General features: G+C 37.2%; 1 protein-coding gene across 2 annotated transcripts in view; it reads right to left on the bottom strand.

Annotated features, from left to right (window-relative positions):
- AK5 (adenylate kinase 5) overlaps positions 1–14,264 on the bottom strand; it is a 98,369-nt gene that overhangs the window by 24,997 nt on the left and 59,108 nt on the right. For both annotated transcript variants that reach the window (XM_030953965.1, XM_030953964.1), the window contains exon 8: positions 11,047–11,123. In XM_030953965.1, the coding sequence (XP_030809825.1) occupies positions 11,047–11,123 (77 nt within the window). The remainder of the gene's footprint in view (positions 1–11,046; positions 11,124–14,264) is intronic.

The raw sequence follows: 14,264 nt of genomic DNA, 5'->3' as shown, positions 1-14,264 counted from the left end.
CCATTATTTTTGCATGTAATAATACAAGCAAATAATTGACCCTGCAAAGCATATATTGCATACAAAAGGCTTCATTTTAGATTCTGCTTCTTATAATGCCTTTGAAAGTTTACAGATCAAAATCCTTTTAGGCACTAAGTTTAAAGTAAAATTCCTTTAAAAATCAGGATCAGAATTCCAAGCTTACAATCAAATTAAAGAATTGAAAGCAGCATTACTTCTTTCAAGTTTTGCTGTTGTTCTCCCCTATGATTGCAGAAACTGAATCCAACCAGTTTTTGTGCTAGATGTGCTGTTTGGTTTGAGGTCCCTTGCAAAGAGTGACAGTCTGGCAGCCTGTTTAATGCAGTCCCATTGTGTTTGCATTTGACAGTATTTGACAGAAAGACTCTAAGATTGAGTCTTTCTAGCAAGTAGGTCTCTAAACTGTGAATGGCTTGGCCTGTATCAGGCTGATCACACTGCTCTGCCTCCTTACCAGAGTGCTTTGGAAAATAACTGTGGGATTTAGCAAGTGATCACGTAAGGCAAAGTCCCTCCAGTTAGATAGCAAATGGTATTTGACACCAGACTGCCATCAGCAATACAGTGATTTAGCAGCAGTCTCTGTATTCTCAGTATAGCTGTTGCCATGTACTTGAAAGCAAAGTGAGGAAGATTACATCTCATAATGAGCTTTGAAGAAAGATAGGTAGTCTGTAATTTCATATGCTTTACAGCCAAGTTATATCTCCAAATATTATCTGGAAGCATATCCATTAGTGGAGCACAGCTGTCTGTGTAACTACTTAAACAATATCAACAGTACATTAAAATTATTGCTAATTGGAGAAGTTTGCTGCCTGTAAAGAATCACTTATCTGACACTTGTCTTTAGAGTTGGGAAACACAGGCTTTTGACTGCCATTTTACTTGCCACTTGTATTGCAATTAGTAAATATCTGACTGGTAGTAGATACTTCATTGGTTAATGACTTTTCAATTACTGTCATTGCTAGGTTGTAAGTCCACAGAATCATAGAATGATTTGGGTTGGAAGATCATCTAGTTCCAACCCACCTAATTTCTGTAGTAACAAACTATGACAGTAAGTCTCAGCAAATAATAATGGAATGATACAGAATTCTTCAGAAGTTTCAATTTTGCTGCCAATGAATCAGTATTCTTAAGGCATATCAATAAAATAGATTTCATTTTTTAATCTACTGAAGGGACATTTTCTTCATGAGGACTTAGTGACAGCTGTTGTGAATGTCAGTTACCTGATGAAATGAGAAAGCTTTCCTGTTACCCATTAATAACCTCTGCTCCAGTCCTTCCATGTTTTAATTGGGGTTTTGTTTTTTCTGTTTTACATGGACAAGGGTTCTCCCTTATCACCTCATTGTTGTTTGAATGCTTCTAGAAAAGAGTGGTGAGAAGTGCCTGATACATTTCATTCAGATTTCTAACAGATATAACCAGAGTTTCTCCTCCAAATTTACCAAAGATGATAAATAATTGCAGACAGAGGAGAAAAGAGGCAGTAGAATGAGACTGAATTTAAAATACAGCGTGACTGCTGCTTAAAATTATGCTAAATTTTCAAGCTTGAATTTGAGAATGTAAATATTCTAAGGAATGTTTCAGACACAAATTATTTAAACAAATAAAAATTACATGTTTCTTTGTTCGTTTTATGCAAGGGCAGTGCTCCCTGGGTATGGATTTTATGAGCCATACCATTAAATTTGATTTATACTTCAAATCAATTTTTCAGCCTGAGCTGCTTTCTGTGAGCTGAGTGTTAAAGTATGCCTCTGCAAAGCAGAGGTGGCTGTGCTCTGACCTCCCCTGCTCCAGAACTAATAAATAAGGTAAGACACAGTAGGAATACCCTCACACTTCAAGGCTTTTTTTCTCCATTGAAAGTAAAATTTGCTTATATACTTCATACTGCTCAGCAGAGTGGAGTTATTTGTGTTTAAAAGGACTAAAGAAATTAAGATGAGCGTACAGAGTTAATGTTTTTTGAGGTGATTTTTATTTGTTCACAGTGCATACAACTGCAAAAACATCAGTGTTCATAATAGCATCTACAGAATTCTGACAGATGAGATCACTGTGATTCCCGTTTAATTCCGGGTTCCTAGCAATGACAAAACTCTGTGCCATGCTCTCTTGTGAGCACAGGCTGAGGGAGCTGGGCATGGTCAGCCTTGGGAAGGCTGAGAAGAGATCTAATCAATATCAGTCAGTATCTGAAGGGAGGTGCCAGAGGATGGACCAGGCTCTGCTCAGTGCTGCTGGGCAGTGGGACAAGAGGCAACAGGCACAAACTGATGCACAGAAGTTCCACCTAAACAAGAGGAAGAACCTGACTATGCAGGTGACCAAGCACTGGCACAGATTTCCCAGTGAGGTTCTGGAGTCTCCCTCACTGGAGATATTCAAGGGTCATCCTGGGCCATGGGCTGTGGGATGATCCTCCTTGAGCAGGGAGATTGGACCAGATGATTCACTGCAGTCCCTCTTCCCACCTTCCCCATTCTGTGATTCTGTGATTTTTCTTTTAAAACAAAACTTATTATCAGTTCTAAAAATAATAAAAATAACAAATTATACTTATTAGTTAGAGATTAACGCATTTCTAACAGTCAAAATCCAATATCAAATTATCTAGGTTTTAAATTTGATTCGGGTTTTTCAGATTTTGCATTCCTGTTCTTCAAGAACATCAAGAAGAATATCTGTAGGTAGTTTAGAGAGGAAAACACCAGAATTTGTGTGCTATAGTTTGGAGGGGGTTGGTTTTTGTTAACTTCTGCACATATTTACAATGACAAAAATGAATACTAAGCATGAAAGTGAAAGCAAAATCTATTTAGTTTTATATTGATTTCCAGACACTGGAAAAAATTTCAAAGAAATTACCTTTTAAGGTCAACAAGGTGTACAGCTAGAACGCCCCTCCCAGGAGGGTAGCAGCAGTTTGCATCAACACAGCACTTAAGAGTGTTCTGGTAAACTAAGCACCTCATTTGCAATTTTAATATTAATTTGATTTAAAAGGCTGAACTAGAGGGCTCAGCATTATATGCAACTTGAAGAAGAACTGGAGCTTGATTTTTAAATATATTTGTGTTTTAAAGACATTAGAGACATTCAGTAACTATATTATCTATACGTAGTTTCTATCTATCACTGACTTTAAAATAGTTCTGTGACATATAGTCAGTCAGTTTTCAGTTAGGTCTGTATTTATAGAAAGCTCCCAGTGCCTACAAAATTCTTTCTGGAAGTTATCACTATTTTTCCTTTGGTATTCTTGTTTTCTGTAAATCACCATCACTCCTTAAATTATTCTTCTCTATGTGGAGTATTTGCCTGTCTCAACTCAGTTCTCAAAAAGAAAAAGATCTTGGCACGGAGAAGGACAATAATAGAGTGTTGCAAATAAATCCCCAAACCCAGTGTGCAACCTCAGATCCTATGATTTGCTGCTATTCAGATAAAAATTGACAATTGTGTTCAAATTTTACCTCTCAAAGGCCTTCTCTGCTTAACATTTCACAAGCATATTCAAGGTTTACTATAGCATCTATTTATCTGTTATTAGGCAGCTCTGTAACTTTCAACTTCTGCAGTATTTCTAAAGGACTTCTGTGTTAAGAAGGAATTTAACTATCTGAAGAAACAGTCCACTGATTTGAGATGCACTGCTGTGAAGGAGTTCTAAAACTAGGCCACTTTTCACTCTTTATGACTGGTATTTAAGCCCAAAATGACTAACATTGACTGCACAATCCTGGGATACATAAGGAGTAAAAAAACCAAGTCGGAAACATATGGCTTTCTGAAAATACATAGGGGATTTTTTTTATTTCCCAGTGTACTCAGAGAAACCACTTTTCTGCTTTGATACAATACAAATAAGTGATTTTAAGAGCAATTTTGTATCCCATAGAGTAAAATAGCATCTTTGCAATCACTGCAGTTTTATATGTGTATGTAAAAATATACAGGATGTACTTTGACAGTGGTTAAGAAATATAAAAGAAATAAAAAGGCACTTCCTTCTGCAGTATTTTAAAATATAGGAATTGTTACAACAAATGTTTTCAAGAAAGGGTTTTGGTAGCTGTCTTTAGGTTCTACGTGAACAGAACCAATTCACAGCCCTGAGTGAGGCCTCTAAATCTAGGAAGCAGAATGGGTTTAAAATACACCTTTACATTTCTTTATCAACTTTTGGTAGAAGAGGAAAAGTTCTGCTGTGGATCCTATTTGCATCAACTGTGTGGGATACCTGATATTCCCCAAGAATTATGCAAGTTCTCTGGACTATAAAGGTAGAACTCATAAATTTAGCTGGGAAGTTATATTTTGTTCATGAAGGCGAAAAGCCTCACTTTGCCAGGGGAAGGGCAAGCTGGTGTGAGGAAAGAAGGGGCAGTATCCTACTGCTACTGCCTACAGCAATGATGGTGAGATACTGTAAATTGTGATGCTTTTACTACAGACATTTCCACAAGCCATAGAGAAGGACTTAATAATTTACTGCAGAATTATTCAGTGAAGCATACATGCAGCACTTCTTGAAGAATAATGTTGTCACTGCTGTTTAAATCTCTAGTAACTCACTTGAGCTCACCATCATTTTAACTGAATCCTTATGCCCTGTACTGCCCACCAGAGCTGCAGGCAGCAGCTTTGGGTTCAAAATTAGGAAAGAATTGGAATGCAAAGACTTCAACTAACCTTGGCAGTTTAGCCTCCCCCTAATATAAGTATCACCAGAAAGTAAGTTCAAATAACATCTGTGAAAGAAGAAGCAAAGAACTTCTTCTGGCATTTCACATAAGAAAGTGCAGGTTGACTCTTTGGTTATTTTTTGCTCATTTTGCCATGATTTGCACGGGGGAAAATAAAGCAGGAGTCTTTCCAACATGTGCCTTTATTACAGTGTACAATGGTGATTTGAAAGAGAAAAAAATTCTTTGCATTTCCAAAATTATTTCAAAGCACCAAAATACACATGGTTTGAGCTTATTCAGGAAACATTTTGTAAGGCAAACTGTAGTACTTTGTTTCTGGAACTGTTTTTTTTTTTAAGCATTTAATAGGATAGTTTCCATGGCAACGTGAACTGAACAGATTGTTCACTGACTTCAGTACATTTCTATTAAACATCTTTTCTCTGTAGTTAGGCCTGCCTCTCCAGCTCTTTCATGTCTTTGGATGCTTATTCATTTTGCCTTTTTGCAGATATCCTTAAACTAGACTGGACTCCACCTTTGACAAAAAACAAATGTTGAGATAACGGAGTTTTACAACCATTCTCTAAGTATCCTCTCATTTTCTTTTCTATCCCATATTCCTATTTTAATCAGTTTCTCTGTATAACCAGAATCAGTAATTCAAATTGATACCACTTTCTATCAGCAAAAGAGAAATGGACACTGCAGATATGTTCAGCATTAAAAGGCCAAATGGCTTCTGGTTACTCTTGGTCATTTTACTAAGACCTATAATGTTTAATGCTGCACAGCATATATGAATAAAATGCAGTTACACCAGAAGTTCCTTATGTTCTCAAGTAAACAGAAAGCACATGATTAATATATGACAATCTAATCTGACTCCTTGGAGAATTTAATTAATGTTTATCTGATTTTAAAAGGTACCTTTAGAAGTTTGAATGAAAATTTCTCCTGCTAATGAAGGTGTGCAGTTTGCTCTCTGTAGTATTGTAATCCTAACCCCAAAGTATTGTGTCTGAAGGTTTAAATAAACTACTTGGACTGAATCTTCAGAGTAGGTAAAAGGGAGTCAAGACAAAGTGACAACTGATAGGAAACACAGTAAATGGAGGAAAATGGTCTTTGGTTTAATCCACAGAGCTTTAGTTAAATGAGGCTTTCACTTTGCTCATGCCCATCAGTTTTATTAATATTTGTGTTCTGCCTCTGCATTGAAAAGACTCTCAGGAACTTTTCATTATGTCTCTTGAATATTTAAGTTTCAAGCTATGCTAATCAGTCAGGCTGGAAATATTATTATAGTCTTGGTAGCAGTGGAGTCTGCTTTGCATCAGTTCACTAAAAGCTTTTCTTCTGCTCTCCTAAAGCCTGGATTCCTCAGTGCTTTGGACAGGAAACTACACTAAGCTGCAAAATGAATTGTAACTACATGGCAAAAACTTCTAATTGAGAGCCTGTTTCCTCTTTTCCTCTTGTTAGAATGAGTAAGTGTCTTTCAGAGCTTTTTTCCTCCACTTGATTTTGGTTTTGCTTGTGAATTTTTCAAGTGAGCTGTGACATTTCTAATTATAAAACATTCTGAATTTGCAGCAAAGATTGGGTTATTCAATTTATTTCATTGAGTTGATTGCTTGTCATTACTGAACAGAAATTTTTTTTTTAAATCTACCTTTCCTTGGTCTTTGATACATTTGGGGGGGGGGGGGGGGTGGAAGGCAATCTTTTCTTTGCACTATTGCATTTATCTAACTGCATTTATCTAATTGAATTAGTAAATGCAGCATGACACTGCAAGGGCATGGAAATCTCTCAGTTATGAACTGGTAACTCCCTGAAAGGCACAAAAATGCATTTCCATGTTTTGTAGATGTGAGGGTGGTGAGGCACTGGGACCAGTTGTCCACAGAAACTGTGGATGTCTCATCTCTGGAAGCATTCAAGGCCAAGCTGAGTCAGTCTCTGAACAACCTGGCCTAGTGGAAGGTGTTCCTGCCCGTGGCAGGGAAGCTGGAACTAAAGGATCTTTAACATCCCTTCCAACACAAACCATTCTATGAAATTTGTGACCTCCTGTTCCAAATATTACTAGAGGCTAAATATATTTTTCAGGATTTTACTTGAAGTTGACCTGATTTTTACATTTCCCAAATTCTAAAGTTCTGTAATCACGTGTACAGGATTGTATCCATTCTCCAGTTGCCTGACCGTGTGTTTTAACTTTTTCTTTAATTACTTGAAATATTCATCCAGCTAGTTAAGGTTCTCCTGAAAGTCTTGTTTTCATGAGAAAATAATCGGATGTTCTTTTCTTCTGGAACTCTTTGATAGGATTCACTGATGCCAATTCTTCTGTACTCCCTTTTGGCCTGAATGCACTTGAAATAAGCCAAATGGTAGGTTTCTAATTAAAAATTCAATTGTTAAAAATAAAAACTTTCTGGTCTCTAGAAACAAGGGCATTATATTGGTAGTCTCTCTGGCAAAGTTGAGAAATTGAATGGCAAGTATAAATGAACACAGTGAGCATTAAAAACCTTTATCACACTTGAGAGCATTCCAGCAGCAAAGAACAACCCTCATTAAACCAGACACTAGTCACCACAGCAAGTTCTGCAAATTGAGAATACTCTTTCAAGTTGCAGCACTCAAAAATGCCTGGCCCAAAATATATTCCTGAAGCCTTAATATGGGTTAAAATATCTGAAACTAACCACGTCACTTTGCTTTTATGTTATCCAATCAAGTAATGAGTAGTGTAATCATTATTCCAGAAAAAACTGTAGAGATTGCTAAGACATGAACCATGGCTGGTTCTTCCATAAGTCATTCTCAATGAGAGGTACTATCTCCTTCATTTATTTACTCATTTCTGTTTTTCAGAAGAATGTATTTCTGAGTAATTCTAAAAACTTATATTATTCCTTTTATAATACAGGATCTTACAGATATGAGACAAAACCAGAAGAATAGTTATTAATGATTTGGAGAAAAAAATGAGTTTTTAAATTTTTTTAAAGGGTATTTCCCTCCTGCTTTTCAGTGCTGTAGGGACTTACTGATGATTACAAGTGTTCTAGTTCTTGAAGTCTTCATGCATAGCCAGTTGAAAACAATCAGCTTACTTTTAATTTAGTTACATAAAGTTAATTTAACCATCATTTATAATATGTACAATTCAAAGCTCAAGCTTTCTCTGAGTTGTTTTAAATTCAATTTCCCCTGCATACTTTTCCAGAAAAGCCAGATCTTTGGACTAGTGCTGCTTTGCACTGTTTCAAGGAGAGGTATCAGGTGTTTCTGGGAGCACTTGCCACTCCTACATGAGCCAAGGACTCCATCAGTGCCTGGAGCCACACCACTCAATCTCCTTGCTCCTGCCTACCATAGGAGACATTATTCTGGAAGAACTAATGTACATCTGAACAACTCAGATGTTTTTTGGTTTAGTTTACACTGGAGATTTTCTTGGCTCATTCCAAGAATGAGAAAATGCAAAAGTATCTGTGTAAGTCCATTTCAGCTGCACCAAGGCACCCATTGCCAGCTGTGGCTTTGTCTTCTGTGTGACCCCCAACTCCCCTTGTTCAGTGACTACCAAGATGTTCCCCTAAAATTCAGCCATTTTTAGCAGCTCAGCTGTGTAAGGTTGCTTGGAAACCAGCCTTCTTATCCCCCACGTTCTCATGACAGATTTCCTATGCAATAGCATCACTGCATGACACATTTGTATCCAGACACACATTCTTTTTCCACTTGAGATTCTCTGAGTAAAGGTTGTTGATGCTTCACACAATTCGTAAACAGCATGTGGTAAATCACTGGAGGATTAAATCACTGCCACAGTCAAAATGAGCTCAAGTTTTGAATGTGAGCAGTTCCTCACTCCTGAATTTAGTTATTGATCTTTCCATCCTCAGAGTGATTTCTCATTTTGTTTTTCAGACCAGGCAGCTAGGTGGTATTATGACTTCATGGTAATCTCCACTCCCTTTTTTGCTCCTGTATATAATACTTGCTTTCATAATTTCAAATTGATTGCAATTGTTTTCTCCTTTATATTTTCTTTATATTTGTACAAGGTATTTAATATAAACTGTGTGTATATTTATTTATTTATTAGTAATAGAAATATTTTTTTAATGTTGCAAAAAAAAGTATCAACATACCAGTTTGCAGTTAAAGTCAGTTGGTGCCAGCCACTTCATATTTATATAGCTGTCCCTGACTGATGGGCTTTTAGCACTGTTTTAGCTTCATTTCTCCTTCTGTGTTAACAGTATTGCACTCTTGCCAGAGTGTCAATGTGTTAGTTTAGCAAAATAATGAGAAAAGCTAACTTCCACATCTGGCAGAAAGAATATTTGCCATTGACAAAAACAGTAAGGTCCCATCATAGTCTTGTTCAATCTCATGTGAGTATCATATGCATTCAAAACTGCAGTGCTTTTATGGATGGTGTAATGTATCATCAGTGAACTATATAGCTTGAAATTATTATGATATCAGTATAATTTTCACATTTCCGTTAATATTATTTTATTTTGTAACTATAAAACTTGTGAATATTATGTAAACATTATGAACCAAGAGTATGATTTCTTTAGTGTATGTACTCTTCCAAAAGACCCTCTTTTAAATGTCATTAAAATGCAAAATTTAACATCAAAATAGCCAAACATAATATAAATATAGATTCTGCTTTATAGGCCTAAACCCCTAAATAATAAAGTGTAGTACAAAGCTAATGGGAAATTTAGAAGTTTCCTGGACAAAGAACATTTTAAGAAGGGTTTATAAAAGAATGGGATTTAAAAAGGGATGTGAAGACAGAGGCAAGCTGCCTTCTTGAAAAACAGCCAAGCTGAAATAACTGAGCCAAAAAGAACAGTAAAAGGATCTAAAAATTAAAATAAATGAATGGAGCTAGAACATATAATATTTTGCAGGTGAGGATAAAGTGTTGCATTGAATACTGTGAAAGAAAACCAATGAATGATCCAATCATAATGAAAATTCAGCTTTGTTGGCCCTCATTTTGTCACTAGCTTTGAAATGTCACAAGAAAAGATATATCTTGCAAGTAATGAGAAAAGAGGTGAGAACATTTGCAACTGCATTTTGTTGAATGACAACAGAAACACAAATTAGCATTCTGTGCCAAGCTGCTTACAAATCTAGAGAGATGTTTGTGGTATTCATGAAGAAAATACAAGCAGAGTCACTCAGAAGTGGAAGACAGGAAGCAAAACATACAAAACCACCACCCTTAAGTATGGTGGTGTGATAGACAGATGGCTTTCTTTCTTTTTTTTTTTTTTTAATTCTAAGGCATTCTCTTAATGCTTATCCACAGCACAGTAACAAGCACACAGCCCTTATCCTTAGCACAGCATCCAAGCCTCAGGAACCTCCCATGCTTCAGTTTGTGCCCATTGCCTCTTGTCCAGTGCCCATTGCCTCTTGTCCAGTCACTGGGCACTAGAAAAGGCCTGGATCCATTTTCTCTGCATCCTCCCTTCAGACTTCTGTACATTTTCATGAGGTGCCCCTGAGCCTTCTCTTTTCCAGACTGAACACTCAGGTCTCTCAGCCTTTCCTTGTAAGAGAGATGGCCCAGTCCCTTAATTATTTTAGTGGTCCTTTGCTGGATTCTTTTAAGTACCTCCACATCCTATATTACTAAATCCAGAACTGAACAGTATTCCAGATGTGACCTTACCGGTGTGGATGTGAAAATTTTAGGGGAAAGATAAACATAATTTCCTCCCCACCCAGGATTCTTCCTATATACAAAGAAAATTCTTATCAAAATTTAGTTTTTAGATGTGGATTGGACAGGTTCAGTAGAAAGGCTGACTTCAACATACTGTAAGGCTTTGTTTCTTTTTATTCTTAAAAACATTTCTTCATAGGGAGAACATTTGATTTGGCTGTAGTTATATTTCACACTTATAATTTCATACTGCTCTTTGGAAAGGTTTTACTTCTTCTTAAATATACAGCAGATTTACAGTGCATTTTAGCAATTCTATTTGTCACATTTGCCAATGTTTTTAAATTCATGGTGAAAACTCAGCAATGCACAGTAATGGAAGATACAGGCTCTTAATACTACAGTAATGTTAATTCTTTTTTCCTAACCAGAAAGCAACACCTGTGTATCATGAATTTACTTATGTTGCACTTAAGAATCCATTTGCCCTATCCTTAAAGTACCATCAACTTGTTTAGACAAATTTTATAGCACAGTATATACATAAACTAGAAAACTGTCTAGAGAGAAGACATATATACAGAAAATTACCTGGTCTTCAAAGTCAAATTCTGTATAAACAGCATCTCCAGAATCCATAATCAGACTGCAATCAAGTTCATTTGGCCCTAAAATAGGAAAGAAAATTAGAATTCAGAAATGGATTGAAAACTTTCACTTAATGTGGTAGAACACTATAATATTTCCAATTGTCTGTACCTGTGCAAAAACTGTGATCCAAGGAACCAATCATTCAGGTTTGCTGGAGTGCCCATGTAAATGGTATTTCATTAGCAAAGCCTTCAATATAGCCATAAAAGCTACTGCAGATCTTAATAAGGAAGGGCTGTGCTAAATGGTAAATTGTTTTAGCTTGATTGCATATTTATTGGGCAGGGTGTTCTGCATGCCACCACTTGCAATTTTAAATTTGCACACTCAAGGGAGAATACAAACCAGTTTAAGAAAGAGAAAGGAAATACTGATTTCTGATTAGCAGATAAGGGTCCTTGAGTGGTGTGGATAGGGGACCAAAGCAGCATGATTCCAGCAGCAACTGTCTCCATTTCCATCCTCTTCTACCCCTTCCCAAGGAGTCTGTATGGCTCTGCCCCTTCTCCTTGTCATCTTCCTGTGGCAGGACCAGGAAGAATGCAGTCTCTTGCACTTGGGATGACAAAATCCAATTGCTGAGAAGCCTTGATCTGGCTGAGCTTTACAGTTTAGCTTCAGCTGAACTGCTGAAGGTGCAGGACAACAGAAACTGATCTTGATATTTCAAGAAACCATGTAGGGGAGGAGTCATTGCTAAACCACAATGGGAGGATAAACCACCAACAATGTTTTTATATAAACATAGGAAGGCTGTAACACGGTCATCATATTCTGGCACTGTCACCCCAATCAGATTATCTCAGTCCTGGGCAATAAAGAAGGAAATGTTCTCCTGAGTCCTCCAGATGGTGCAGCTCTAAACCAAATACTGCACATACTCTAAACACATAAAACTGTCAATAGGCGTGAGACTATAGAAGTCACTTTCACAGCATTAGTAAAATGAGAATAACAAAAATATTGTAATGATACACAGAAACCTAAAAATTATAACCAGCTGGCCACAGATGAGTCCAACCACTCAGATCGTGTGGGCAGCAACAGGTAACACCAGGGGAAGTGTCAGCTGTGTTTTGTTTTGTCTCCTCATGTCCTCAGTGAAACAAGATCATGTATGAAGAAAACAACCCCTCCTTCCTGGATTACAGGTGTCTCTGCCTGGTATGATGTTCCTGCAAGCACTGGCACTGAGGGTACATAGTTTTAAGCCTATTGCTGACCTGGAGTTGTTTTCTCACCATTAGAGTTGTTTGTATGGGTGGCTTGCTGTAACAAGCAGTATCAATAATAGATTTTGCAGTTCAATTTGTGCCAGATGCATTTATATATTATCTGGGTTTGTTTGCTTTCGAAGTTTGCATAGTAATAATCTATGTGGGTGGTGAAGTAAATATCCCTGACAGAGAGAATAGAGGAGAAGAGCTGGATGTCATGATGACCAAAAACTGTAACTGCATGGTACAAATGATGATTCCAGGGTGTCTTAGTTCGCAATCCTTATCACAATAACTGCCAAATTAATTTTCATTTTAACTTTCTGGACTACCTAAGAGAAACCAGGGAAAGACCTGCATCTACCATCTGATGGTGCTTTTGTTTTTGTTCCTCACTCTCCTGCCCCCATCCCCAATGCTCATGTATAGTTTTTCAGATTGCTACAGAGAAATTACAGACAGGAATTATACTCCCGGTACGGCAGTGTCACATGTACACACACAGCATGTTTTCTGGCATGTACACTTTCTGGTCTTTTGAAAATAACTTTCTCTAAAAGATGTATGCAAGGAAATAGATTTCCAGCTGCTGAAAAGATCTTAATTTTTTGATTTATCAGCTGACATCTCACTCTTAATACTGTGTCATTGTTGATAATATAATTTAACGAAGTCTCAGTTGTCACTGGCACTGGCCTACTCTGACACATCAATCACTGCTAAAGGCACTTGTTGGCACTTTATTAAAGGCACTTGATTAACTGTCACTTAACTACCAAGAGCAGTACATATTCTTAGCTAGAAACATTAGTATGAAATATGGTGCTGCAAACTTAAATGTAAAGGTCAGGCTGAAAATGAATACTCATGCATAATGTATCTTAAGTGATAAAAGCCGTAATGGTTATACAATTTTAATATGGACAAGCATCTTAAAGCCTTTTTCCCTTGAATTAGAATACTGGTGTCCTTGGAAAAGCATAGCTTCTTCCTAGGGTATATTCAAGAAAAATTGAAAATCAGTCTTTTCTTTCATGCTTTAATGAAAACTAACAAACCCCATAACCATCTATCACTGAACAATGCTCAGACTTCTTTACCCTTCTCAAATTGCCTAAAGACAAACCCATGAGAAATGAATTTAAGCAAATGGCTACTTCCAAGACAAGATAAAGTAATTAAGGGACATATCAGAGTTCTTGCGACATCCCTGATGCAGCATGAGTAGTTTGCTATGCTCCAGCTCAGTTCGTTCTTGGAAGGAGCATATTTTGCTAAGGTTGGACTAAGTCTTCCTCAAACAGGTCTTGCAGGGGAGAACAATGAGCTCACTAACTATGGCTCGTAGGCAGGCAGCAGAGGCACAGCAGGGAGCCCCTTGGCAAGGTACTGGCAGTCGGGAATCCTGCTCTAGGCAGATCTCCAGACAAGGCTGAAGCCAAAAGGAGAGCCTTGGAAAGGGCATAATTCAAAACTTGGCTCAGGTTTTCTGAATGTGAGTTTAAATCAGCAACATTTTACATAAAACCTGTGGCAACGTTTATCTATCAAAGGTGAAACGCACAATGTCGTATTAAGGAAAAGAGTTTGGAAGCAAACATGCCCTGCTGCTTTCACTGAGGCTGCAGGCTGCACATCTCATGTCTGACAACAGAACAGTTGATCATAAATAAGTTTTATTGCCTTTTCTGAGCAAGTTGCAATGTTTTTCCTTTACTAAGTTGGTACCATGAGAACTAGGCTACAAAAACAATTCACACTTGTCTATTAGGAGGAAAGGCTTACAGTCTGATTTTTCTTAATTCCTTCAAAAGGGTGTCCCATTCCACCAAATAATCTCTTGGCTCAAATAAGCTCTTGGTTAACTTGGAGACTTCCTGTGCTTATATGAACCTTTAGGAAGTGATCTGAGTAACTTTGTCAATTGCAAAAGGGGAAACT

Source organism: Camarhynchus parvulus, chromosome 8 (genome assembly GCF_901933205.1).
Source record: "Camarhynchus parvulus chromosome 8, STF_HiC, whole genome shotgun sequence".
NCBI lineage: Eukaryota > Metazoa > Chordata > Aves > Passeriformes > Thraupidae > Camarhynchus > Camarhynchus parvulus.
Note: the sequence above shows the minus strand (reverse complement) of the source record. Positions and strands in the feature narration are given on the sequence as shown.